Here is a 27,935-nt window from a genome sequence, read left to right as displayed (position 1 = left end):
TGCACTCCTCCCTTGATAATTTGAATTTTGTTTCTTTTCTGCTTGTGCTGCTGCTGTTTTCCCCCACTATACATGTTTCTTTAAGTCACAGAAGTTAGTTCTGTTTGTGAAAGCTGGTCTGTAATGGCAAACACCAGCAGGTTTTATTGCTTTCCTATGTAAAACCTAGGTTTCACTCTATTGAACTAAAACTTTTGAGGCATTGTAGCTACTATTTTTATTATTATTATCAGGCTTTTTTTTTATTAGAAGTTTTGCATGTATCAGATATGTGTTTTCTTTCCCTTTTTGTATTTTAGGAACTAAAATACAGAATGGTTCAGATTTTAAAAAGTAGAACATCTATAACATAGTAGTGTTAAAGAGTTATGTGACACACAGAACTCCTAGCTGAACTTCTATGTTTCTTCATCAGAATTTTTCTCAATATCGCTTTTATTGCACACATTATATATATATATATATATATATATATGATGGATTTAAAATGCTGTCCATGCACATATATCTAATGCACATTTATATAATAAGAAGCTGAATGGATTCTAATATTAAACATAATACTAAGCATTAGTGTGGTGGCAGAAAGTGTTCTGCTGTTCACATATTTAGGTTTAGACTTGACAATCTGGAATATCAGAGCTGGCTTTAGATGCTCCTTACATATTTCTGTTCATGTATTTTTTTGTCTGCACTATTTTCATTTTTGAGTCGTATGCCTGAACAACATGCTTAATTTATTTTATTTTTTATTTTACTTCCTTTTGGCTCTACGTCTACAATTTCACTATGTCTTGCTAGCTAAAAAATTTTCTATGTCCCAGTGTTATTCCTTTGCAGCCATGTATTTGCAACAATATTAGAATTTGCAAAAGCAATTTTTTCCAAGTTTTCTGTCTACAGAAATGTATACTTACACTTAACATTCATTCAGTATTTCTTGACATGATTATTTGAGAGCTGTTCAGTTAAATCTGAAGTCAATGAATCACTGCATTTGAGTTTACTTGTATTTAAACCTCACTAAAATGTGCTTACTCAAATAAATCCTTATAAGATTTATTGGCCTCCATTTTCCACTAATTCTGCTACTACTCATTTTCCATTATACCTCCGAGGAATCGGATACTCTTCATGTTCATTGGGAAGCTTAGTTTTTTCTCAGAACTGTCTGGTATTCTGATGAGCCAGAAGATGCCAACACTTAATTTAGATAAAAATCAAACAGAATTTGGGGAAATTTTGCATGTTGGATCACTTAGTCTAGAGATTATTTTCCTGCTTGCTCCAAAATAATTAGTTTTGAATATTTTTTTTAAATTAAAGCAGCTCCTTGCAGAAATAATTTTTTTCCTAATTTTGCTAAAGGATGTAGGAAAACAATGCATTTTCTCATTTTTGCAAAAGTCAGAATTTTTCATATAAATCCTTACTTGACAGAAAGCATTTGATCGGTGCTAGTAGTAATTAAAAATACTATGCTGAAAAATCCTCTAAACATCTTTTTAAAAACAAGATAGGGTAGTTATTCATTAAACTGCAAAATATAAAAAGAAAATATAAAGATTCAAATGAAATAAAAGCTGTGGCACTGGTGCAGAGTCATTGTTTTAATAAATTCTTTTGAAAATGTGGTTGACAGCAGTTGTGTAGGGTTCTCCTTTGAAATTATTTCGAATTAATTTCAAGTTAAATAATTCCATATCTCTTAAAGATAAATGAGGTAGACGGGCAAAAGGCAAAGGGGTGCTTGGAGCTCGCGCCTTCCCAGCGCCAGGGCTGCACCTCTGGGGTGGGAGTGTTGGGGGCAGCAGTGTTGGGGCTGACCTGGCAATATCTCAGGCAGAAGATGCCAGAGCAGGGTCTAAGATGTGCAGAGTATGGAAATGTGGAGCCTTTAGGACACTCCCCAGAGAAGCCAACTGAGAGCAAAAGTGTAAATTGAGGCCCACCAGCTCCCAGTTTTGCAGCAGAGCAAGAGCCTTAACTCAGTGAAAAACAGCAGCAGCTATGAGGGCCTTTTCCATCCTCCTGACACCTTAATTCACTGCTCTGAACTTGTTTGCTCTTGCCAATGGGTTTTACTCTCCTTTTATCTCAGCCTTGCTCTCCACTCTGCCCTATTCCTCTCCTTTCTAACCCTCCACTGAAGTTTCTTGCTTACTTTGCTTGCTGTCTTTCCTTCTGAATATTTTCCCTACCCACAAGCTTGAATGCAGCATCCATCCCCAAAGTAAACTTTCTTATAAACCTGTTTCTTCATGAGAAATGATAGTAATTATTATATTCATAATTAAATTCAAAACATGCATAAAAATGGAAGTGATATGACAGCCATACCTTCATCCAGCATATTTTCTATGCCCTAGAGCCTAGGACTGTCTTCAGGTAATTAAAAAAAAAATTACTTGTTTTGTAGGGGATGGTATTTTGTAATACTTCAGACTACTTAGAAGTATGTCAACAAGACTTAATTAACAACTGACTAGTGTCGGGAGTATCACAGCCTATTAGGAAGCTCAAATAAGGAATATTAAATCCATCAAACCCTCCCCCCCCCATCTAATCTTTCCAACTTCAAGATTTTGCAAATGAAAACCCTTGTATCTTACAGTGCCCAAATCAGGTGTATTTCATTACAAATAATGATAGGATTTTTTAGAGTTGTCAGAATGTAACTGTGCAGTAAAGGTTTGGCCTGAATTTCTTGACATTTAATCTTAGCATTGGGCCATAGATGTTTTAATGTCCACAAATAATCAGAACTTTGATTTATTTTGTAGTGAAAATAATAGTGCTAAGTGACATCAGTGGATGGGATGACACTGCCAACCCAATGCCATATTGCAGAGAATGCCACTTTATGGCTTGAATCTGCTGTCAGTTTGCTTGAATGCTGTATAAACAATACCACAAAAGGGAGAATGCTGTTTCCTTCTTCATTTATATCACTTTTTTCCATACTGACTGAGATTTTCCTCAAACATCTCTTCTTTGAGCAGCTCTGTACCAATACATGGTATTGCACCTGATGAATTCAGAGTTTCAGATGGTATAGCTGTAGTTTAGCTGTAAAGTGTAGCTTTGAGGTAATGCACAGGACTGCTTATTGTGTACTTTGCAAATTGGAATTTTTAAAATTTTGTTGCTTAGCTTTGAAGAGCTTTGTGCACAACTCTAGATGTAACTTGGGTTTTTAGAAACATGGAGTAGGTTTAAATTTTAGTAAAAGAGAAATCAAACATTGCCAACTTGTATCCTTGATTGCTGTCAGGGTGGAGTGAAAACAGGCAAGTAAACATTTTCTTTTTATGCCTTGTTCTGGAAAAGAATTAAGTTTCTCACTTTCAAAAGTTCTGTAATAGCTGATCATAGTTATTATTTTAGTATTTGGGACTGTGACTTATTTTAGACAGTTCCAAACTTTGGCTTATGTTTTGGAGCTTGGGGATAGAATAATACACAGGACAAACCCATGCAAAGTATGAAGATTTAGAATGTCAACGGCAGATTTTTAATGCATACTGGAAAAGTGTATGTCCTGAAAAAAAAAGGTCTGTTGAGTTACTACTTACTGAAGTCAGTCCTCGATTTTTCCACATCACAGTCCTTATCACAGTCTCACAGAAGAACAAAGGAAAGCTTGTATGACTCTCTTTGAACCAATTAGAAATAATTTAAATTAACAAACCTTTCATGTAATAAAGGTAATTTTATTTGGGCCTCAGCCATATAGTTTAAACTGCATCTAATAATCAGCATTTATTTGTGTCCTCAAAAGTGTGGTACCGCTTTTGTGGTGTGTATGGCTCCTGATCAAAAACATTTAGCCAGTGTGGAACGGAAAAAGAAAAAAAAAAAGACAAGTTAGGCAGAAAAAAATCAGCTGTTTGGAGGTGTGATATCTGTAGATGAGAGCCAAGTTAGGAAGGGGGTTAGCTATTGAAATAGCCAAGTTAAACAAGAGACACTTAGGGCTAAGTAGCGTCCCAAAGGATTGATAAACTTTCACATGGGGAGTGTATGTGGTTGAGCCATTAGCCCCAAATGGTGTCTTGTTTAACTTGGCTTTTAAGATAACTAGCCCCTGTCTAACTTGGACTTCTCTGATGATATCCCACCTTTATAGGGCTGACCCTCTTTATAACTTGGCTTTTTGTATTTATAAAATGGTTTTGATCAGATAGCACTTTTTTTTTTTTTTTTTGGTTCAGAAGAGAATTAAGCTTGGTTTAGGAAAGAATTAAGTTGCAAGAGAGAATATATTAGTGTTGCATTGAGAGACAAGCTGATTTTAATAAAACACAATTGCAGAATGAAGAAAAAGGAACACAGCCAGAACAGGATTTTAACCCACAGCTTGCTCTCCCACAAGTAGATTTGGTTGCCATAAGGCTGTGTGGAGAATTGCTGAATATATTTTTTGCATAACGGAACAAGCCCATCTAGTCGCTTAAAATGAATATAAATAGGGAAAATGACAAAAAGAAAACTGATATTGCACAAGGGCTAAAAAGCTTGAGTCTGAATATGTACTCATGTCTTCACGCTGACACAACTGCAAGAAAATCAGACAATGTAAATAACATATGGTTTGTTTTTCCAACAAAAGGAAAGAAGGAAGACAAGGGGTTTAATAAGTTTGGCAAGTTGTCCTTTCTAAACTATCATAGTCTATAAGGGACATTTTGTGTATCATTCCAATTCTACAAATGCATCAAGAGCCAAATCCTGCTCTTACTGAAGTCAATGGGAGTTTTGCCATCGACTTCAGAAACAAAGATTTGGCCTTAAAAGAATTAATTCAAACAACTGGAGTTGTCAGGGCAGTAACAGATTTCTCATACAAGTTTTGTCCTGTGTGGATAGCAAAAGACTCATTTTTTACCTTGGCTAAAGACGCTGCAGTGACTCTGAATGCCTGGGGTGTGGATGTGTGAGCATGTCTGTAGGGAGAGAAGCTCTTGTAGAGTTCTGTACATTTTGGAGGACAGAGGTGGTATTTCGCTCTGCATTGGTAGGATGCCGGGCGCAGTGGGGCCCGGAGCCTGGCAGAGGGCTCTGACCACTCCTGTACTATAAACAATTATTCATAATGGCGTTAGAGAGCTCATAAACAGTGTTCTGTTCCTATGATAGATACAGTAAATGGGTAACATGTTGTTCCCATATAGCAACATATGCTTTACATAATATAGTAATGCAGTACTTTATCTAGGCTTTTAGAGTTAAAACAGGAAGGCGTATTATTCCACACTGCTCCACAGCTCCTACCCAAGAATATCTGTATTTGACAGGAAAACACAGTTTGTAGTGACACAGCCAATTGTTTTGCTTTTTCTTTAGAGTGGCATCTTTCAAAGTTATGTTAAAATGTGTTAGAGAACCAAGAAGTACTGTCTGTTGTGTTCAGTCTTCTGTCCTTTCCTGTATACTTATCCGTAAGTTAAACAGAGCTCCATTCAAAATCATATTTGTCAAGCAAAAGCATATGAAATTGGTGGAAAGTAAAGGAAATTTTGAAAAATTTTAACTTTCTAACATAGATCTATATTATATAAAGTGTGTTTTTTTTTTATAAAAAAGAACTGTCCTCTTCTAACTATTTGATTTTGGTTGACAAATATGTGTTTCTTTAGTGTTTCTACTGCAGTAGAAAGTGAAAAGTGTATTGCAGCAAACTGAAGAGAAAAAACAAAAAATCCCAGTGAAAATTTTATAAAGTTTAGAATAATGCAGAGAAATGTGAATGAATGATAGGAGGCCATTGCAAGGCATGAGGGGAAAAACCAGGAGGATTTTCGCCTTATTGTACAAGACACCAAAGTAAACCTGCTTGCTTTATTTAGAGGGGATCACACTGAGTTCGATTTATTTTCTTAATCTTGGTAGGTAGAACCATTGTGAGAGGGAAGGCCAAGGGGAGACTCTTATGTTAATAGGCTTGTGGTTTTCTTCCAGGAGAGTACACAACTGCTACAAATGCCGTCAGTGCAGCTTCACAGCTGTTGACACTCAGTCACTACTAGAGCACTTCAACACTGTGCACTGTCAGGAGATGGACATCACTACAGCCAATGGGGAGGACAGTCACGGTGTTTCGTCAATCAAGGAGGAGCCAAAAATTGATCTCAAGGTCTACAGTCTGATTAATCCAGATCCCAAAATGGGGGAGCCCATATCTGACAGCATAGTGAAGAGGGAAAAGATAGAAGATAAGGAAGTGCTCAAGGAGAAAGGCTGGACTGACAGCCCCAGTGATGATCTTCGCAACGTGACCTGGAGAGGAACAGACATTTTGAGGGGGAGCCCATCATACACACAGACCAGTCTGGGCTTATTGACCCCAGTGTCCGTTGGCCAAGAGCAGCCAAAGCCTTTACGGGATAGTCCAAATGTCGAAGCTGCCCATCTCGCAAGGCCCATGTACGGCTTGGCAGTGGAGAGCAAGGGTTTCCTGCAGGGCGTGCCAGCGGGAGCAACGGAGAAACCTGGGCAGCTCACCCAGCCCTACTCTGGTTCCGGGGACAGCAAGACGAAGGATGAATCCCAGTCCTTATTACGGGTAGGAAACTATTTTTTTTTCCTCTTGCTTTTTGTGATTACATGTATGTTATGTTTAATTAGCCATGCAAATGATTTCTTCAGGTCTGGAGTAATGTGGTTGGGGTTCTTTCAGTGTGTGGAAACAAACAAACCAAAAAAAATCAAAGGAAGACTCAAATCTGTAGAGCCAAACTGGCAGGTAAATGTTACAAAGGGTTACATAAAATAATCTATATATTGATGTAGTATTAGTAAGCAAGTGCTTCTGCTTTTGCTATTTAGCTCTGATTGAATTTTGTTTAATCATTCCTGCTAATTGTGCAGGTTGGTCATGCATTTGAAGAAGGAAGGTTTAGAACCCCAGAAGGCTGCACATCTGTTACACTAAAACAACTAATCACCTCTTAAATTTTGTGGTGACAGTTCACACTTAAACAAGATTTCATATTATTACATATCTAAGAATATGAAACCTGAGTTAAATATTAATAAAAAGTAACCTTTTTTTTTATGAAGCAACATAATTATATATCAATTTTGACACTTCTCTGGTTGCCTTGGAAGCAAAAGAAAAAGAAAAAAGAGAAAAGGAAGGAGCTCGGGTGATAAGAGATGGCAAATATTTGCTACACCAAATAATTCCTATTTTTTTTTTTAATAAAAGGACCTGTATATAAGCAACTTCCCCTTCTGGTGAGGTATGTTTTCCCACTGTAGAGAAAACTGGGTTTAGAAAAGGTGTCAAATTCTGAGGACCTGAACTGAGAGACAAATAAGTACCTTCCTCCTGGAGTCGTCACTAGATGTTTTCATGTAGCAGTGATAGCTGCTCCCTATCAGAACTTACAGAAACTTGCCACAGGAGCAGTCAGTGTGCAGACAAACCTCACTAGAATGGAAGTGATGATCTGCTGGTTTCTTTTATTGTCTTTTATAAGAACATTTATAACCATAGCATCCATTACTGTAACATGTAAGAAGAAGACAAAAGGCAAGATATATGTTTTATTCCATGGTCTGCTAAGTTTATACATAGGTATACATATAAGACTTAAAAGCTCTTTTAAATACAGTCAGTGGTCTTAAAAGTATTGCAGTTATTCTAATTATAAAACAGCATACCTATCACTTAAACTCTGCATTCAGTTTAGGGAGACCACAGACTTTGGTACTTTACAGGCCATGAATAGTTATTGTCAGATTTTAAATGTATGAGAAGCAGTTACAGTATGACAGGTTCCCTGTTGCTAACCTGGGTGTGTGCTCACTGTAGATGGATTATATTTCTCTCCTCCATTAGAAATATGTATTAACATATAGACATAAACCCATCTAGCAGTCGAAATCATGCGGTACATATGATGCATCCCACTTCAGTTCTTGTAGTGGTTTTTAGCTGTGCACAGAACATATTGACCAGAGAAGCCACTTAAATTGTGGCTTATCAGAATACAAATAATTTTCCTTTATTTTTTTGACTACTAAAGAATGAAAAAACCCAAATAAACAAAAATCCGCAAATTTGCAGAATCAGTTCTATAAAGGTCTAAATTTGGTTGGTAGCTGGAGCCTAAAATCTTAGTAAGCAGTAAGATAAGGCCATTATATTGTCTGTTTTAACCACCACTGAATATATAATGGGAAACTGCTTCTTATGCCCTTTGAAAAAAAAAATCTCAGACACTTTTTAGAAGTCTTTATAAAAAAGCACTAATGTATATATATATACACATACACATATATATATATTTACATACATATATAAATTTTTTTTCAAATTAGTATTTTTATCTAACTGGAAATATTTTGATGGGTTCTCAGAAATATGAAGAACCTATAATTTCCGTGTTTTTCTGAAAAAAAAGTCTTATTCTTCTGTATTAACAATCCATATAAATTAGTTCATCGCATTTTAAAATTTGTACAATCCAACTTTTATGTCTTTTAATGATTTATTAGCAGATTATGTCTATACTGACTGATAAAATCATATCAACACCCTTAAAATAGGAATTACTTTTGGGTACTCCATTAGCTGCCTTGCTCTTTGAACTCTGTTGTGCTAAAGATTTCTGGGTCTTTTCCTTAGTTACAGTATTTTAATTTTTACTTTTCTTCTTTGAAAATTGGGCAAGTTGCGTTTGTCAGTTTGAAATATTAAAAAAAAAAAGGAAGGAGGTTAACTTTTTTTATCTGCTGAACAGAGTTCCTAATCTTACATATTTCATCATGATTGATGGATAGAGGAAAAAATAATGAGAACTGAAACTTCTTTAAGGTAAGGGGTGATCTGAAGGATAGGAGGTATGGGAGTGTGATTCTGTGAGTGATATTAGTTCCCTCTTCCTCTCAGTTTGTGGAAAAGATCATAGAAACCCAACTCCTTTATTTTGCTCTTGATTTAGTTTTCTGTAGACAGTTATGGGATGCAGTACTGGAGCCAGGAAATAAGAAGACAAAGTGATGGTCAGCTCAACCATTGGGAGCTTAGTGTCAAATATTACCTTACATACAGATAGGCATGTCTGGGAACTCACTTGGCCCAGACAGAATTAGAAATTATTCAGAAAAGAACTTACCGTCCATTATTGAAAAAAGCAAATTTTTATAATTCTCTGAAATAAAAAAAATACACTATACTGTTAAGTAAGTCTCTCATTATTATCCACTTCTGGATACATTTATTTTTCTAATGTGAAATAGCTAGTAGGACTTGGTACTATCTGAAAGCAAAGTGTTAAATCAATACATCCTTCTGGTATCACATAATGAATGCTCATGCAAAACACTGTATCCTAGGACGACTGGTGACTAGGAAACAAAACCTATAATAAAATCACTGTGGACACCTTAATTTTTTTCCCCCCAAAGACTGACACAGAGGAAGCCAAAAGTTTGGGATTACTCAGTGAATAAACACTGTGAGAAATGGACTGAAAAAAAAGTCCCTAACACATCCCTTTGGTTGTACTGGCTATTCAGTATTTGTAAAGTGGTTCTACTTATTATAAATGATTTATAATGATTTGACAGTAGCAGCAACACTGTGTGCTTTTCATTTTTTAGTTTTCCAATGAATGGGAGAAGGCAAAGCCGAGATCAGGTTTTTTCACATTTTTTCATATAGATAGAGGTTGATACTACAAGTTTAGAAGTGATTAGAATTTTGATAAAATATCAGAGACAATAAAAATCAACTGGGGAAGGGATGAAAATATACCTTGGCCCACAGAAATCCCTAATGCTTACAGGATAATTTTAAATTTTTGGAAATTACTTGGAGTGGCTTTCAGCCATTTTTATGCTGTTTCTTACATTCTTTCCATGCATGATGGCCATGGTCCCCTCCCCAGACTCTGTGTTACAGTAGATTATTTGTGGGAGTCATTAGGGTAAGATTTCTAAAAGCCTGAATCTTTCGTGACCTTTCGGGAGCTGGGGATGGTGCAGTGGTGAGAGCTCAAACTCTGCACGTGTGCAAAGACACATGTGCAGTGGATGCACCTTTTTTCCCGGGAGTGCTTCTAAGCTGTGTGTGTGTAACAGAATCTTTCTCTGGGGCTTGATACACTTCTGTGAGTAGCTTTAATTTATTTTTCTTATTAAAATATTTCCAGCAGCTGTACTTACATTGAATTGGTATGTTTTGCAAATGGGAATTACCAAAAATGTACCTCAGCGTGGTACAATGTAGACATTATTTCTGCTCTTCCTTAGAGTAGCTGATTTTATAGTTTAAAGATTTGTTGATACTGGAAGGTCTATTGAGATGCAAAAATGTTCCTTTTTTTGGGTAGCACATTGGCAGCCAGCAGACTCCAGGCCAGGCAGATTGTTTAATGCTTTGACAGTGCAGATCTTGGACAGCGGGAGCTTTTTGCTAAACTGATTTTAAATGAAGTGTCCTTTTTTTTTTTCGTATGTGTGGACACTGCAGAACAAAGTTTTGTGCAAAAATGAGAAATTGTAGCCTGAGCCTTCAGACCTATACACAGACCTAGTTAGCCCACCTAAAGGTGTTGGTATGCACATCGTACTTTAGCCAACACACATGCAGAATAACACAGATCAGCGTGTCCTGTGGTGCCACATGGACCTACAGACAGCAAGGAGACTCCTGTGTATTAACCATAATTCGTGTAATGGAGGGATTTGTGTACCATCAAAGAGAGAGAGATTGTCACATTATTGCAAAGGTAGTGTTGATTTTTATCAAGGTATACTGCAGGCTGTAACATTAAATATTTAACTGAGGTTATGTTAACCTTTGCTGTGAGCTTTTTATATGGGGCAAAGGATAAAATCCGTTCTTCTATTAAGCTGAGATTATTTTCACCATAATGATCAGACTGTTTACACACTACAGGAAATCATGGCATTTCAAGAAAGTTTCCATTTACTTTAAGAAGAGTTATTTTCTTTTTGGCTGTGATATTTGCACTTCTGATATATCATATAGTGTTCTGTCTAAAGCTGGTTAGATGGCTTTAAATTTGGGGGAGACAGGAAATCAGAAAAAGTTATTTCCCCTCTCCGTGTTTTGCATTCTCCTATGAGGATGATTGACAGTGCTAATTTTAAAATAAGAAATTGGTATGAAAGCATTAAATTTACATATAATTGATTTAATACCAGTGTAGTAAATATCAGACACAATCCCTAGTGGCAAAACATTATTTCTCCTATTATAAAGCACTGACTCCTGTTATCCACAGAGTTGGATTCCAAATAGATGCAAAGCAGTGGGAATGCTGAGCTGGCCTTTGTGATTTCCAAAAGACGTCTCTAAACATTCAGTTCTTGGCCAGAAGGCTAACATACTTTTGAGGTAAAACCTGCCTCTCTGATGCTGGTAGAAGTATTGCTGCTGCTGCCTTTAGCAGGAGCATGATGAGCAATATGACAAGGTTCAAGCAGAGTGGGATCTTGGTTTAAATGTGATTTTTCGGTGGTCACTACAGGGTGACACACGGAAGTTTTGGTGCGCTTTGGCATTATGTCCCACTTCCAACCACCTTTAGATAGCAGAATCTTAATGATATATCTACAGAAATAAATTTAATGCATATAATTGTATCACAGTTCTTACTATTAATTTTGTGGAGGTCTTAGATGCTGCATCTCATCCCTAGGCCACTTCAAGAAAGAAAAAGCGGCCCTTTAAACAAGAAACATCTGAAATAGTTTCCCTGTAGCTGCATCTCATTTTTTTCCCATTTCCTCTGACTCTGTTAGAGATCTTTCAGGAAGTATTTATAGTCAAGGCCATTCACTGCCATACGGGTTCTCTAATTAGCTGAGGGGAACTCAGCAGGCACTGTGTCTTACTAATGCACAGAGCGCTGGCAGGTCAGAGAGCTGCCAAAGTCTCTCATTTTTTTTAGAAGCACCTGTTTCCACAAGTCTCTGCCTGGGGAGGTAGTGGGCTACTTTTTTAAATATAACTACATCCTGGAAAATTACAAGAATCCTTCAACAAGGAAAATGAGAAAATAAAGTTAAGACTTGAAGAGAAATGGTTTTGAAGCTTCATGTTTACAGTGCAAAACCGAGACGGGTAAAATCCCTGCGCTGGTGAAGGGCTCAGGAACGGTTTCTGAAGGTTTTCAAGTAGTTTAGAAACAAACATGTACTTGGCTGCTTTTAGTAACTACTGGAACCAAACCCATATGAAATTGAATGTTTTGCATTACTCATCCTGACAGAGTGATCAGATAGGACTAGAAAGTAACTTTTAGAAAAATGTTAACCTGCCCAATGAAAGGCATGTTTCTGGTTTTTGTGTGGGGTGTGTCTGTCATGTGGTGAGACAACCCCACCTCATCCATGTTTACCCACCCAGGAGGGCACAGGGTTTTTTTTCTTTTCTTTCTTTTTTTTTTCCCTCCCTTTTACGAAATGTGGTTTAGAAGAGAATTAAGTGATAAAATCATTATTTGGGTGGGGCTCAGTAATAATGTGAAAGGGCAGCAGCTACGTCAAAATCCTTGATGAAAAGGTGAATCAGTATGTGGAACAAAGGGATGGGGAGATGGGTATGGGCCTCCAGGCCGTTGCGTAAGCAACAGGGTTTATTGAAGTTGCTATGATCAATAACAATGATTCAGGCAGGGAGAACTGAGATAATTCTTGATTTAAAACAAGCTGCTGCGTTTGGATAGGAGAGGTTGTAATGCAGATGAGAACAAAAGAGTGCTTTCTTGTATTGAACCGAGTGGCCAAAACAGATTGACAGTCAGTGTCACATTCAATTAGCTCCATTTTATATTACCCTTCCTAGTTTAGGTAGGAGAACTCTTTTGCTCTCTACGATTGTTATTTGGTGTCCCAGCATCGGTGAGAGAGAGAAGGGTTTGTGCATTGTTTTCACCTGGATACCACATGCCTACACCTGGGCTTGGTTTGCTGGGTGAACATCACCTGGTGAGTGAGGCAGCTGCTCTGTGCCATCACTGCCATGGGGAATGGCAGTATCAAACTCGGCAGGAGGGTAGGAGTATCCTCGGTTCCTGGGTACAGTTCTCCTTAGCAGCTCCCACTACTCTGGGCTGGGTGGGGGTCTGGGCACAAAAGGGGCCCCCAGCACTGTCTCCTGGCCTGAACAGGAGCCCTTGATGTGTGGCAGGTCAAGCCAGAGCCTCTGTTGCCCTGGGCTGAGTCTCAGAGCTCTCCCTCCCAGCTTAGCCTCCCTGCGCTGCTGAGCCGCCTCTGCTGTCCCCGAACAACAACCCGGTCCTGCAGCCCTTGTTCAAACCCCTTTTTGCTGAACTGGGCACATGGAACGAGGCAATGTCATTTTTGTAGGCGTGACCAATCTGGTAAGCAGCTACTTTTTTTACTGTCTTCAGATACATTCCTGATTTTTTTTTTTTTTATTTTTTTTAATTCTTCATTGTGCTTACAGTGGCTGCAGGTTGGTTAAAGCAGCCGGGTGTGGGGCACAACTGTGGGCACAACTGTGGGCACTGCAAAGGCCAACAGTGCAGCAGCAGCTCCCTCCAGTCTAAACAGTTTGGAGAACTGTCAATGGGAAGCCTTGCTTAAAATGGGAAGTAAGTAAATGCAGCTTCTTGCGCGATGACTAAATTAAAGAATTAGTTGAGCTTTACCAAAGTTTTGAAACGTTAAGTGCGACTATAACCATTAAACGTCCCTATTATTGTTCTGTACTGCCAGTAGTTCTTAGCAATAGATTGTATACCTGAAATGAAGTGGAAGCTTCATTTGTATTTAGAAACTAAGGGTAATCTTTGCCAAACTGGGTCTAATAAGAAGCACACATTCATGTTCGAGGGCAGAACTTGCTACTAACATGTAGATTTTCAATGGAGAATTAAATTTCATAGATGAATGCGGGCAAGGATTGTACATAATTCTATTTTTGCCTGAAGTACTATGGTGCTGAACAGTGAAAATCTATGTGAAGATACCTCTTGCAGCTGGAAGTGCAGAGTTGCTTTTTGTGCTGAATTTCAGATGACTCTCTACATGTATCCAGTAATTAAAAGACAAAAATATATTCTTTTAAAGGAGGGATATTATGATAGACAGCAAATAAATGTTTGATTTATTGAACTAAAAGGGAGCATTGTAATTATAATTTATTTGAAGGAATCCAGATGCTATCCACATTGTAAAAAATTCAAAATGGTAAAGATTTAAAGAGATTTATGAATAAACAGTGCACACATACGTTCTGTGATTTTTTTCATGGAGGTATCTAGCGCTGTTAATACAGCTGGATAAAAATGACAATTACAGAAAATAGCTGTTAGATGAACAGATGTGTGCTGAAAAAGAAATACGTGTGTGTGTGTGTATGTGTGAGATATGCAAAAGATTTTCTGGAATGTCTTTTGTTACCTTGGCACTCCTCAAAATATGCATGTGGTTACCTTCGAAGTAGTCTTAATTTTAGGGTCTCTAATGAGTCCAATTGATTTAGTGAACAATTTCCTGCTTAATATAATTAATTTACTTCTTCCACCAAGTTCTGTTTGTAAAATGAAGCTTTATAGTGGCTAAGTGATTCTTGCTGACATTTCTCTAGGCATTTTTTTAGTAGCATTATATGTATTTTAGAAAATCTTACAGTCTTTTTTGTAGTGATATAGTAATATATGTAATATAAATCTATAAGTATATGTATTCCATGTTGCATGCTACGTTACTTAGAGTTCAGATAGGATGTATTTTTTAACATAAAGATGAGAAGAGGAACAGGGATGTTTTCCTTTTTTGTGCCGTGCACAGTATTAGGTTTCTGAAACAAATGTGGTATTGGCAGCCCAGGCTGTGCTGCCCTTTACAGGCAGCTTGAGAACAGCCTTAGAAATCTTTGCTGAGTTTGTGTATCCCTGTGCTGCCTGAGATTTTCAAATCTCAGTTTGGTGAATCATGTTTGTCCTAGTCAGATGCTTAATTCTCTGTGATTTCTTGTCTCTCTAGGCTTTAGTCTCCTGATTCTATCAGTAAAATGGGAATAAGGGCAATTTCCCATCTCAAAAGACAAGAGTGAAGGGAGACATGTTATACTCTGTATTGTGCAACAGTGCTATTGTAATCAAAGCAAGAAGAGCCTGATCCATAGGCATCCTGAATCAATATTCCTGGTTAACTTCTCTGGGTGTGATGATGTAAACTTTCGCAAGAATACCGATGGAAGAGAAAAAGTGAAGAAACAGATTATAATTTTGTTAAAATTTCTATTCTTTCCTTCAGCCTGGGGGGGAGAAGGGGAAGAGAGGAGTAAGGCATTTGCATTTCTTCGTTTACTTTGACCTCATTTTGGTTGATGTGCCTCTGATGTGCATGGTAGCAAACTGCACATTTTCACTTATGGGAAGACATCTTTTAACGATGGCTTGCAGTGCAGTCTTTAATCATGTAAGTTGCCTCCAGCACTTGCTGAGAGTAGAATTCCACCCTCTCCATTTTCAGATGGATTGTACTATTGGCTGTTTCTCCTTGCAAGACTGTCTGTGATTTGAAAATTGTCTTTAAATTAAAAAAAGTGAGGAAAAAAGAGAAATAATCAGAGCATTTGTCAAGAAATTTGCTATGAATGGGAATGAGGAGCAATGCAAACAAGCTTGAAATGAGTTTTAATTCACATGTTATTCTGGGAGCCTACAATTTCTGGTTGAGAAAATGGCATATTTAGGTCTATTTCCTCCAGTTTTGGCATGGAGTAATGCCTGTTTTGTTCAGTCAGATGTTCAAATGGGGATTTTGGATGCTTAGAACTAATTTTAGTAGGTGGGGGGCAAATTTATTATGATGCTACAAATAGAGTTTGATCACAGCTGCTTCATTGCAATTATAAAAATTGGCTGTGAATTGCCAAAACTATATTTGCTGGTTGAAAAAAAATTAATCTCATCTATACAAAACTCTGTCTTGTTACCCTTAAAGTTCTGAATAACATTATTTATATACACAGTATTTTGAATTTGACTTGATCATGTTGCCAGAGTATTTTCATGCCTCTCTCCCTCCATGCTCCAACAGTGATAGTGTACTCAAAGGATTCTCCCATTCTTTCCTGAAGGAACTCCTTGTGTTAGGGTAAATTTCTGAGCTTGTTCTGAAATTACAGTAAATCACACACAGACCTCTTAAGACTTATTAAAAAATATTAGAAACTTCATTGGAAGTTGGGCACTTCAAAGCTCTCCCTACTCCAGTCTGTACATGACTAAAAGGCTGTAAGGCAAACACCACAAGGTGAGAGCTTTCAAAGCAAAGCAAAACTTAATATACAGCTATTATCCCCTTTATAAGACATATGGAGAATAATATCTTTACATATTTATGAGGATTTTTTCTGATAGTAACTGCTTTAATGTTCATGGACTTATGCTTTTGAGTTAGAAAATACTGAGTTGTACTTCATATTTTTTTGGTGTTTCATGGAAGCTCCTCTCTCAACCCAAGGTGAATGTATCCTAGACCTGTTTAAAAGTTGGTATTGTGCAGAATAAGCTTAGTCAGCATGCTTTTTCGGAAAAGTGTTTTCTTCACAAATCAGTAAATGGACTCAGCTATGGTGATAATTTTGGCATTCCTCCCTCCAGCTGATAAAAAAGACAAATCATCTGTAAAGTTCTCAATTGACAGCACAGTTCCTTTTAGCATATTACTGAAACTCATTTATATTTAACTGAGGTGTTCTAGAAACTTAAATATTGCCTTTTGTTTAAAATTCTCATAAACCCTACTTCATGCAGTGTTTGAGGGGTGGGGAGAGTTAATGGAAAACGTGATTAAAATCTTGTAGGCTTCAAAGCTTGTAAACATCTTGGCACCTACATATGTTTGTGCGCATACATGTGTGTGTTTACTAATTTTAAATTAGGTTAAAAATTAGAACGAAATTAAAAAAAAAAAGATATTGAAATTAAGAATGGAAAAAGGTTTTCCAATGAACACAAAACTCCTTTAGTTATTTAACCAAATGGATTGTAAGGCAAGTATTAATAACTTTTAAAGCAAAGAACATGAACTTTTACAACTTTACTGATTTTTCCATTATGGAAAATTATGTCCTGCTTAGCAGAAGTTTTAAATCTGAGTGGATTTTTAAATACATCTTCCATGCTTTTAAGACTGTAATATTAATCATCTCTTAATTGAGATGATTTGCCTTCTAATAGCCAGTTAAACAGTTGAGGGGAAGAGGTCCTTGTGGTGGTTACCCATAACAACTGTCAGAGCATATGTGATGTAGGGACTGAAAAAAATTAAGAGTATAGTTAATGTCTGGTAAATTTGGACCCTCAGTTTCTTGGTATAATGTTCCGCTAAGTGACTCCTCATGTTTTAATCAAACCTCATGACCAAATGTGTGTATCTCAGGAGAGGTGTTGCATTTGACTTCAGTATCTTGAACTGGCACTGGTGTAGACCTCTGGACTGAACTTCTTCTGAAATACATAATTTCAGTGAGTGAATTGACAGTCTGGAGAGCAACCGTAATCATTGCTAAAGGTATTTGAGGGCTTTTGTAGTGATACCCTCCTTAAGAAGTGAAGCATAAGCCATTTTGGGCACTAGTTCCCCAGGTACATCACTGTTGTAAGGAAAGAACATTTTTAAAAACACTGAGTTGAGAAATATTGTATCTGTGCTGATTCTGTAGGTCCTTGGCAAAGAAATTAAATTTTGTAAGCATTGGGAAGTGAACAGGAACTCCATCCAGCAGTCCACAGTGAAGGGCTCCCGATGCCTGGAGAGCTGCTGGATGTACCTGGTGTTCCACCTGGCTGTGAATGCCTCTGGACCCCTGCTGTCAGCTGTTTTTATCAGTATAGATCTGCTTTTCTCTTTACTTGGCCAGGTTGCAAAGAAACTTTACTGTAGCCTCCCTTTTCTTGTCTTCTTTAGCTTGGTTTGGCTCTCTCCCCCCTCAATCTTTTGTGGAACTCATGTTTTACTGCAGTAAAAGTAATTAAAATTCTCCTAATTTGGAGCTTTCTTTTGAAAGAAAAATTACTAAACCATTCATTCTGTTATAAAAACTGTCTAGGCTTTCTGATCTGCCTTTCCTAAAATATTCATCGTCTGCATTGCAAGTGGAGGCTTTGTGATGGGGAGAGATTAAGAAAAATTGTCTAAATCTTCTCCTCGGCATCTGCACTTTGCCGTGGTTGGAGCCAGGGTGCTGGTCTACATGGGCTCTGCTCCGACAGGTTCCCTCTGGAATGCCTACCAACGTGCACGTAAATGGCCCTCGCGATCTGATACCCTTCCTACCAAAAATATTCTCATGACCTCGCTTACTTTCATCAGCAGCACTAAGTAAACCTCAGCTAGTGGAAGGAGACATGTTGGAGCACAGCAGAAGAGCAGAATGGGTGAAACTACAAATTGTTAGTCTGTTAAACACAGATTATGTCTTTGGGTACAATTCCATTAGAGACTGAATGAGTCTGGATGGGTAGTAGCTTGTGGAAGTATTTGTTATGACAAAACCAACTTTTCATTAATAGACAAAGTTATCCTGTTTTCCTCTGTAGTCTGGCCAACTTCAAAATGTTTCAAACTAATTTCAGACTTGTAAAACACTGTCTATCAGATACAGACATATGGATTGAACTAGTAATTTGCTTGCCATCTGCTGATAAAGGAAACAAGGCGTCTAAGTAGAAAATGAAGAATTCCCTTCCTCTCCCCCTCCCATTGGAATGTCATATGGTGCTTTTAGTAGTTGTTTGTATTGACATTTTTATTGATTGTTATGTAAAGTGTTACATTGCATTGACCTGAATCTGCTTTGAATCTCATAATGATTTTTTTTGTTTACAAAATATCCATAATCATTTGAGCCTATAAATAATGTTTCTAGAAAATAACCAACAAGAGTTAAGTAAAATTATATTTCCTTTTTAGTCAAAATTCCCCCTTTCCTCCTGAAAGACAGGATAAAGTCTAGGAAAAACAATGCAATTCCCAACATAAAACCAAACAAACTAATCAATGAAAACTTTTCTGCGTAGGGAAAATGGACTCTTGAGCTTTCTGAATTCTTCTCTGTCAGAGTCTTTTCTCACCATCCCTGATAGTTTCTGCAGGTCCAGAGTTTGTCCCCCAAATTTTGCCAAGGCTTAGCTGTGCTGATGATAGCTATTTTGCACAGGCCCTGGTTGTCTCTGGGAATAATAATAATAGTACTCAGCCCATAATGAAAGTTTAAGTGTTTGTTCTTTTAGTTAATGCTTCCTGTAAGTTTGTCTATATTCATGAGGCATTTAGAGTTTCTCTGTTTAAAAGTGACTTAGCAAGTACAAAACAAAATAACTTCTCAGTAGGCACACTGCTTTCATGTGTAATAAAATATGATCTCAATCAGTGCTTCAATACCTGGAACATTTACTAATTAAATAATAATAAATACTTGTTTCAGCCCTAGTTCTCTGTAACTTTCATATTTACAAGTATTTTATCTTTCATTGATTTCTTTAATACATTTTGAACAGACAGTGCTAAAACATTCACAAGCTATGTTCTTAAACATAAGTTACGTCTTCATAAAAAATGATACTCAGCCGTCGATTTTCTTTGGTAAGATAAGCCTGTTTTTTTCTACTGCAGTTGGATTATTAATTTCCAGAAGTGTGGGAGGTAAAGAATGTACCAAAGATTTTCTATATGTACTTGAAGTGAAAGTAATATGGAAAATCGCTACTTGTCCAATATGCTGTTTTCTCTTTTGTAAATATCTTTGTTTTTCTGAAAATTTATGTTCTTTATAATAACCTGCAAAATCTATGAACAGTGCAGAAACCTAGTGAAGAAAACTTGGTACCTTATTTTCTTGGTGTGGTTATGTATGGATTCATTTGAAAAAAAAATAAACAATTATATAAATAATAAGTTTTCCATGACCGAGAGTTAATTACCATTTTACATTTGGAATTTACGCTTGCAGAAAGTTATCACAACAGTAGGAACATCTTAACCAATGGACATTCGTTGCAGATGTGCACATAGGAAGTGGTAGCTGTGACAGCAACAAGTCTGCAAAAGAGGAAAATTCACAGAGTACTGGAAGTAAGACCTTAGGCAAATGCTCCAGTGATGGCTTATGGAAGGCCTTAAACCACAAGTACAACCACTAGTAGTACTATTACTGTATGGTTTGCCTTATGCTTCTCTGCTGTTTTTTATGGCTTAAGGTGCATCTAGTATATGCAGTCTGTCCTTGTACTGTGTTTCTATGCCATGTTCCAGTGCACTTATTCTAGATCTACTTTGCATCTGGACCCATTGGCTTTTATTCTGGTTCTGTTTCATTGAAAATATTTTCCTGCTTGTAAATTTTAATATTTACGACATACATTGGGATGTATATATCCAAATATTTTTATCCTTTCAAAGTTGGGTTTTTTTTTAAATAGGATTTCATAAAATGCTTTGAAACATATGATGCAATTTATAAAACACAGGCATTTACAGTATATTGGCTGCAGCAAGAGAATCAAATTACTGCTAAGAAAATACTTCTTCACAATGATCAGGAGCATATTGGATGTTTAGTCTGGTGTTGCCTACCAGGACTGGTAAACTTGCTGTTGATGGGCATATTCACCTAAGGGTATTAAGTAGCTCTTCACAGGTTAATATTTGTCCATGATGGAGCTTGGTAGACTGCCTAGGCAGGAGAGGAGGGGATGATCCATGGGGTAGGAGGAGCCAAGACCTCCCCTCCCCTCCAAACCTCTCCGAACCTCTCCTCTCCTCGTGATCTGGGACAAATGCATATTTCTTTGGTTCTTCTGTAGATGCATATTTTTATTATATAGTGGATTCTAAAGAACACTGAGATTTATGAACATTATCAAATTGTTTTGGGAATGTTGGATATCAGGTAGTTCAGAAGCAGAAAAATTTATAAAAAATAGCTGAGATTTTGTATGTCTGGTATACATGTATCTCTTGTCTCTTGGAGCTGTTCTTTTGCAGACTAGTTTGCCATACTGTGATATTATCACACTTCTGACAAGAACAAATGGTTTCAAAACCATTCATGTCAGGTCAAGATGGTGAGAACAGCAGATAGACATGAGAACCGTGACTGTATAAACAACATACTCCCATCACCGGACTAACGCAGGTCCAGAGAAGTGGCAACACTGTTCTCGCTGCTCAGATATTGCCGGCGCGCTGTTCCCCCCTTCCTGGCGCAAGAGAATTCACTGCGACTGTTTATTTTCAACACATGGTTGATATCTTTGTCTGTCTGTCTGTAGATCAGCTGTGCCTTGTTAGGAACTTTACTCATGAGCCCTGAGAATCTTGCTCAACCTTTCATCTCCCTGCCATGTAAGTGTGGTTTGTTAGAAATAACTGAGAAAAAATGTAAACTTACTGAAATGACTAAGAAGTCTATAGTCAGTGTCAAAGGAGAAAGGGGATGGATTGAATAGAGGGTGTATGTAAGAGATTAGTCTGTGCCTTCCTGAATATATTTATAATATCTCTCTAGATGGAGAAAGAAAAAATTACCAGTTGTATTTGCCCTTTGTGAAACGTCAGCCTGACCAGTTCCTCTTAGTCTTGAGGTTTCTCTGTGTACTGTGCAAAGGCATGACAGTGTGGTATTCCCAGCTCTATATAATCCTAGAATATATCCATGTTATATTAAAAAAATCTTGACTATATATATATAGCACGTGCCATATTTATGTGTGTGAACTTACATAGTTCAGTTAAGAGGCTGAAGAGTTAAGAGGCTGATGCAGCTAGTGGAAGCATAACAACAATGGGAAGGAAATTTGAGAGGTTTTGTGCTTTCTCCACTATAGCCTTATCCTGTTGATGATCCTGTTCAGCATTGCTTCAGTGAATCCTGGAGAGAAAATGCTATTTATTATTGCAGTTTTTAAAGGGTGGAGAAGTGATAGGTCTCAGGTGGAGTTGCTGGGATCCTTCTGTAGATGTAAAAGCCATTTTTACATGCAATCTTACAGGGAAACCATATTGCTTGTCTGACATATTTGCAGACTGTAGATTGCTGTCAATGGATTCAAGTGACCTTTAGCACTTAAGTCCACTTCACATTAGTTATTGAAGTATCTCAATAGAAATTACATGTGTCCCTTTTTTTGGATGTGACTACCAGTGCCTTTACTGAATTGTACTTGTGCTGCTGCTACTGCTCTGTTTTCCTGCTAAACCAAGAAGATTCCACCTGGAGACCAGCTGAGTCTTTAAAGTACTGATAGTGCCTGTAGTCAGGACAGAATCATAAAAGAGTATGGATTTTCCTTAGTATTTTTTGGAATGAAACTGTATTCATTAACTTACTATTGTCAAAAGTACTTCAGCTGCTCTTGGTTTCTTTTCCAAAGGGAAAGTCAATATATATGCCTTTTTTCCTCTACTGGGATTTTCTGGAGACTCTACCATACCCAGCATAGCTGTGTCACTTTCTTGTTAGTATGTGCAGAATGTCAACCTGCCTCATCCTTTTCTAGGAAAAACTGTTGAAAGATTCAAGTTACCCTTCATTAATAACTGAGATCAAAAATGCCTAAAATATGCTGACATTGTGCCAGTGCAAAGCTGTACAAAAAAAAAAAGGAAAAAAAGTTGTCCCCTTCTTGTTGAAATACTAAATTCGATTGTTTCAGACCAACATTTGATTTGGCTTTGTACATAGCAAGAAAAATGAATGACCTTTTTATTTTTTTTCTGTGTGAGTTTTGACTATTTTTAACCAACATCACCATCATTTGATACCTTGAAGGGCTATGTGGCATCATGACTACAAAATGATTACAAAAGGGATAGAAAGGACACATTAAGAGAGTTTATGAAGTTTCTGGGAAAAAGAATATAATGATAGCAGCAGGAAAAAAAAAGCATATCAGAGCTTCAAAACAGATGGAGTTCTCTAAGGAAGCTGTCTGAACATAGCCTGGGAACTATAAATTGCATTTAGAAGACAGAGCTTTCACTGCAGATGGCAGGTTCCCTGTCAGAAGGTGAAAGCCAGAACAGGGTTGTGTGCATGCAGAGAACTGCATTAAGTGTGCCTAACATCTTGTGTTTGACATGCATTGAAATTTAAGCTGGAATATGAGTTTAAAAAGGATGATGTACAAGTTCAGAACATGAAATCTGCTGCAGTGTTCCCAAATCCAGAAATTTGATTTCAGGCATAGAACATTTTAACTAAATAAAAAGGCAGAATAAGTTTGTAGTCCTGAAACCAAAACAAGGCATTAGCTTTGAATGTCATTTTCAATCACTCTTACATTTAAATATTACAGAAAAACCCTCTCTTTTTTCCCATGTGTCATGCAGGTGCCATTACAGAGTCTCCAGGTCAAAAAGCAGTGGTTTTTCTCTTGGCCTGTTGCCCCATATTATTTTATTACCCCATTTGACGTGGACCTGATTTCAGTGAAATAAATGAGAGTTTTGGCATTAACTGCAACTCCTGCTCTAGATCCGTAGATCTTAGGGAAAAACAACCTTCCTGAAGTTACCCCATCCCATGGACTTTCTGGGCGGGACTTGTCTCTTTTAATTGTGATGGAAGTGTCTGTGACTGAGTTATCTGTCTAGGATTCTTGGAGCCGATGCAAATTTAGACAACGGCAGTTGAGAAGTATAAGAAGTGAGTTACCAAATCCAAAAAAAATATATAGTCAGATAACTCTATATTTGTTGGCCATTCATTGTAGTGGCTTCATCTCCAGGCAGTATGAAGGAAGCTTAGACATATACACCACCACACAGCAATTACAGGGAGTGATAAAAATAAAAGGAGTGCCTGCTTCTGCTTTGTCCGAGTGGCAGCCTTATCACCGGAGGTAGAAAGCAAGACTTTGGCATATCTGCAGTTAATGACTCTTCTGTCTCCATAATGTAATTTACCGGTTAATGGGAAATATTAATATGTTTTTAAACAAGAAGGCAAGGGGGAGGTTCAGCTAAAACTGAAAACATTATTTCATGGAATAATTATTTATTTATTAATAGCTTTATTTTTCTTGTTTTATATATGTGTCTAAATTTCTAGAGTGACATTTCTTTAAGAGGGGAATAGTGTTAAGGCTGTTGAAGATGAAGACTGTATTTTCAGTACTAGTTAGTCCTTGTGTAGAGCAAAGACAGTCATTCTCTCTTAAGGATATTTAAAGACATGCTAGACTGATAGCTTTGTAAGATAAAACTAAAATCAGAGGGACTGAAAGGGCATCTGTGAAGTAGAAAAAGGGAGTATGATGGAAAAGAAAAGCTAATGAGCTTCCTTGGATAAGACTGGGGATAATTCCTTCAGTACATGAGGTATGTGTATAAGGAGTGTATCCTCTTGTTTGGGCTAATTCCTGAAAAGTGAGGAAGACTCAGCCTGTAAGAGCCAGGACAGATAAGGGAATAAGGGATCTGGAGAAAGCATATCTTTGAGAAGTCAAAGAATTAGGTAGGAAAAGTGGCCCAAGAAACTTTGTCCAAAGTTTTGCAATAAAGACAATGTGCATGGTATATGGTCTAATTTTGAATTTTGAAACCAGGTTTGTTGAGTCTTATTAATTGCTCATGGATAGTTTTCTTAGGCTTCAAACTGCAAACTGAAACAGAAGCACATCTTCCTTCTCAAATAATTTCTTTTTGTCTTGACTGACAATATAGGAAACCTGGGCAGATTACTTTCTTAATTGAGGCCTGTAAATTAGATGACTGAAGTTGGATGGTATTAATGACTCCCATTTTGGGGAATTCTAGTGTAAAGAATTCTACAGGCAAAAAGCAGGTGAGTAAATTCAAATATGCAAGTGCAAGTTGCTCTAGATCATTTCATACTCAGATATGCTAATACAAAGAAGTATTTTTAAGTGAGCCAATTTTTCCAGATGATCCAAGAAAAATGAGCCCATAATGTCCATTACAGACTCTTTTCAAAATCCTTTGTTACAAGTGCATAACACCTTTCTACATGGCTTTCTATTCAAAGACCTCTTAAGCTTATCCAACCAGGAAGCACCAGTCATTCAAAGATCAAACAAACAAAACCACCTGTATTTTGAGGTGCTTAAAAAAGAAGAGTCTTGTCTTCATCCTGCACCAGGCATTAGCAAACAGGCAGAGTTTTTACAAAGGAAAGCTGTCAAGGATATTGTGATAGGTGCTGTGCCAACTCTGCATGCAGAGCTGTACGTGGAAGGTAGAGGTGTTAAGGCTTGATTCCTTAGAAGTCTTTAAAACTAAAAGAAACACAAGGAAGTAAAGGAACAAACCCCTCATAATACTGAAAAGAATGTAGTCATATTGAAAATGATCACCATCTCCAATAAGACCCCATCGTGTTGAGTTTTCCAGATATGCTGAGATGGTAATCTTTGGATGTTTCAAAATTATTTTATTGTTGAATTGCATGATTGACTGCTTTTTAAAAGTTGGTTTAACCTCTTCACTACAGAACAATCTGTAATACTTTGCCTTGCAATTTGTACTTTTGTGTTTCCCAGCACAACTAACAAATACTGTTTGACAAAAAAGTCTTTTTTTCTAAAAGTCACACCACTTTAAAACTTGTCGAGCGTACTAAGGTATTGCTGATTATATTTAGGCAGCAAAATGTGTCTTGAGCCCTTCAGAAACACTAAGGATGAAAGGCTGTCCTAATGGTATCTTTTTTTTTTCTTTAAGGGAACTGATGTGTCTCTTGTTTATGGGTTTATGGGCATTTTTATTGCAGCAGGGAATTTCTCCACCCCAATTTTACAGGGCAACAGTAAATGCTCGACCGCTGGGATTATTGCAGCAATATGAAGAAAATCTTTCTTAACATTTCCATCTTTATAGCAGCAGTTACAAAAAGGTAACTTTGATTTCTTAAAAAATACATTAATTTATATATGTTATTTTGCTCTGTTTTGGTTTTTACTTTTTTTTTAACATTGATGACTAATGCTTTTCTCAGTTAGCAGTTACCTTTCTATCCTGGAGTTTGCAGTAAGCTAGAAAACTGCTATGTCATTCCTTGTTGTATTGTGGTGTGAGAATAGATTAGGGAGAATAAAGGTACTCGAACAAGTGGATCAATTAAGTTCATATACGATGTCTGTGTAACAAATAAACTCACTGTTTTATGAAATAATGGCATTTTTTACAGTAAATTAAAACATTTACAAAACAAACAGTAGGTCAAATTTAGTGCAACAGTGTATCACAGTGGAGGAAATAAGATTTACCTTCCCATCCACCGTAAACCTGCAGGGGGAACAACAGGGCTCTGCTGGGTCAGAGGTCTGGCTGCTGTGACCTCTCAGGAGGAAAGTGGCCTGTGTATAGCTTGCAAAAATTGTAATGTGGGAATCTTAGTACAGCTTTACTGTAGGATCTTGCAGCATTTAAGATGAGAAGTCTACTTAGGGTTTAAAGAATATTTCTTCTTATCCTGTTTTCTTAAAGGAATTTCTAAATGTCTTCCGCTATTTAGGTATGAAACAGGGACTTTTAGGTGAATATGAACTCACTTCTGAATAAATGGTGACCAAAGAGCATGTCTGGGGAACATCTGAGTTCCCTTTGGAATTCATTTTAGCTGAACCAGTTGTGTAATATACTGTTTTAGATGTAAAAAACACATCTAACCTAGACCATAAAGATGCAGTGATGGAAAAGGTTAGATGGTTTTTCAAATGCAGTGAACACAAGGAAACGTGTCCTGTCAACCCTTAATGCATTAATTTACATTTAGACGCAACAGCACGGCTTGTCTATGCTGGATGGACAGGACAAGTTAGTCAATGTTGTAACAAGGTCCTGCTGTCATAGCCTGGATGAGGTCTGTCAGTGCTTGTGAGTCACTTTATTCTGATTGCTTATCTAATGGAGTTCACCTCTGACAGTGGTAAATAAATCCAACACTTAATTCTCTCTGGAAGATGTCTCCAGCAGCAACAACTAAGATCAGTGTTTGAGTTACAGCATCGCCTAGTCATCCTTAATATATCACTGGAAATATGGAATGCAAGTGAATATAGAAACTGACTTTTCCTTTTAGTAAAGCTATTTCAGAATTACAATAATTAGAGGAAATTTTCAATTACAAGTGATTCATTTCCCCCCCTAGTAATATTGTGTCTGAATATTGGAAATTATATACTACAAAGAGTATTTTTTATTTGTTTGTTGTTTCCCCCTCCCCAATTCCTCTCTAGCCAACCCACTGGTTTAGTGATTAGCACCAGAGCCTTTCACACAGTGTTTTGAGCTCAGTTCTCTGGCTGCAGTTCACTCAACCTTGACGTAAATCTCCAATAAGTACTTTGTGAGAGGTTAGCCTTTTGTGCAGGGTGTGTGAGAAATCCTGCCTGACCAGGTTTGTTACAGCAACCAGTGTCAAATTGCCTTGCCCCAAGTGTTTGAATATGAAAGAGGGGGATGGGGGTTGGGGGACTCATGCAAAAAAACACCCTCACTCTCCACTTCCAACAGTCTAATGGTTCGGAAAAAAAACCCCCGAGTGTTTGGACTCACAGTGTTTTAATGCTGCTCTGCCTATGCCTGGCACTGTCAAATGAGCCTGTGATGATTTACAGTCTGCAGGTAGAGCAGAGTATGTCATTCATAGAATCCGCCTTCTGTGTCTTGCTTGTTGAGGCTGGTTGCTTTTAATTTAGTCTATTTGATCGTGCTATTTGCCTTAGGTAATCAACAACCTTTCATGTAAATCCTAGCCAATCTTATAAAACTAATGGAGAAGAAAAAAACCACACCAAAACACTAACATGTAGTCATGCCTTCACTGTTGATGTCAGCGGTGTCATAGGAAGGCAAATAAGATATGGAACCCTCTCTTTTTATAAGGAACATATCCTCCCTTCTTTACAAGTTTTTTTTTTTGTTTTGCTTTGGTTTGTTTTGGTTTT

The 27,935-nt window shown here is 37.3% G+C and overlaps 1 protein-coding gene across 7 annotated transcripts in view; it reads left to right on the top strand.

The window, feature by feature from the left end:
* TRPS1 (transcriptional repressor GATA binding 1) overlaps nt 1-27,935 on the top strand; it is a 210,431-nt gene that overhangs the window by 58,369 nt on the left and 124,127 nt on the right. For all 7 annotated transcript variants that reach the window (XM_051778430.1, XM_051778424.1, XM_051778431.1 and 4 more), the window contains one exon: nt 5,962-6,565. In XM_051778430.1, coding sequence (XP_051634390.1) covers nt 5,962-6,565 — 604 coding nt within the window. The remainder of the gene's footprint in view (nt 1-5,961; nt 6,566-27,935) is intronic.

This window comes from Manacus candei, unplaced genomic scaffold (assembly GCF_025592945.1).
Source record: "Manacus candei isolate 608988 ecotype Guabito, Panama unplaced genomic scaffold, ASM2559294v1 h1tg000013l, whole genome shotgun sequence".
NCBI lineage: Eukaryota > Metazoa > Chordata > Aves > Passeriformes > Pipridae > Manacus > Manacus candei.
Note: the sequence above shows the minus strand (reverse complement) of the source record. Positions and strands in the feature narration are given on the sequence as shown.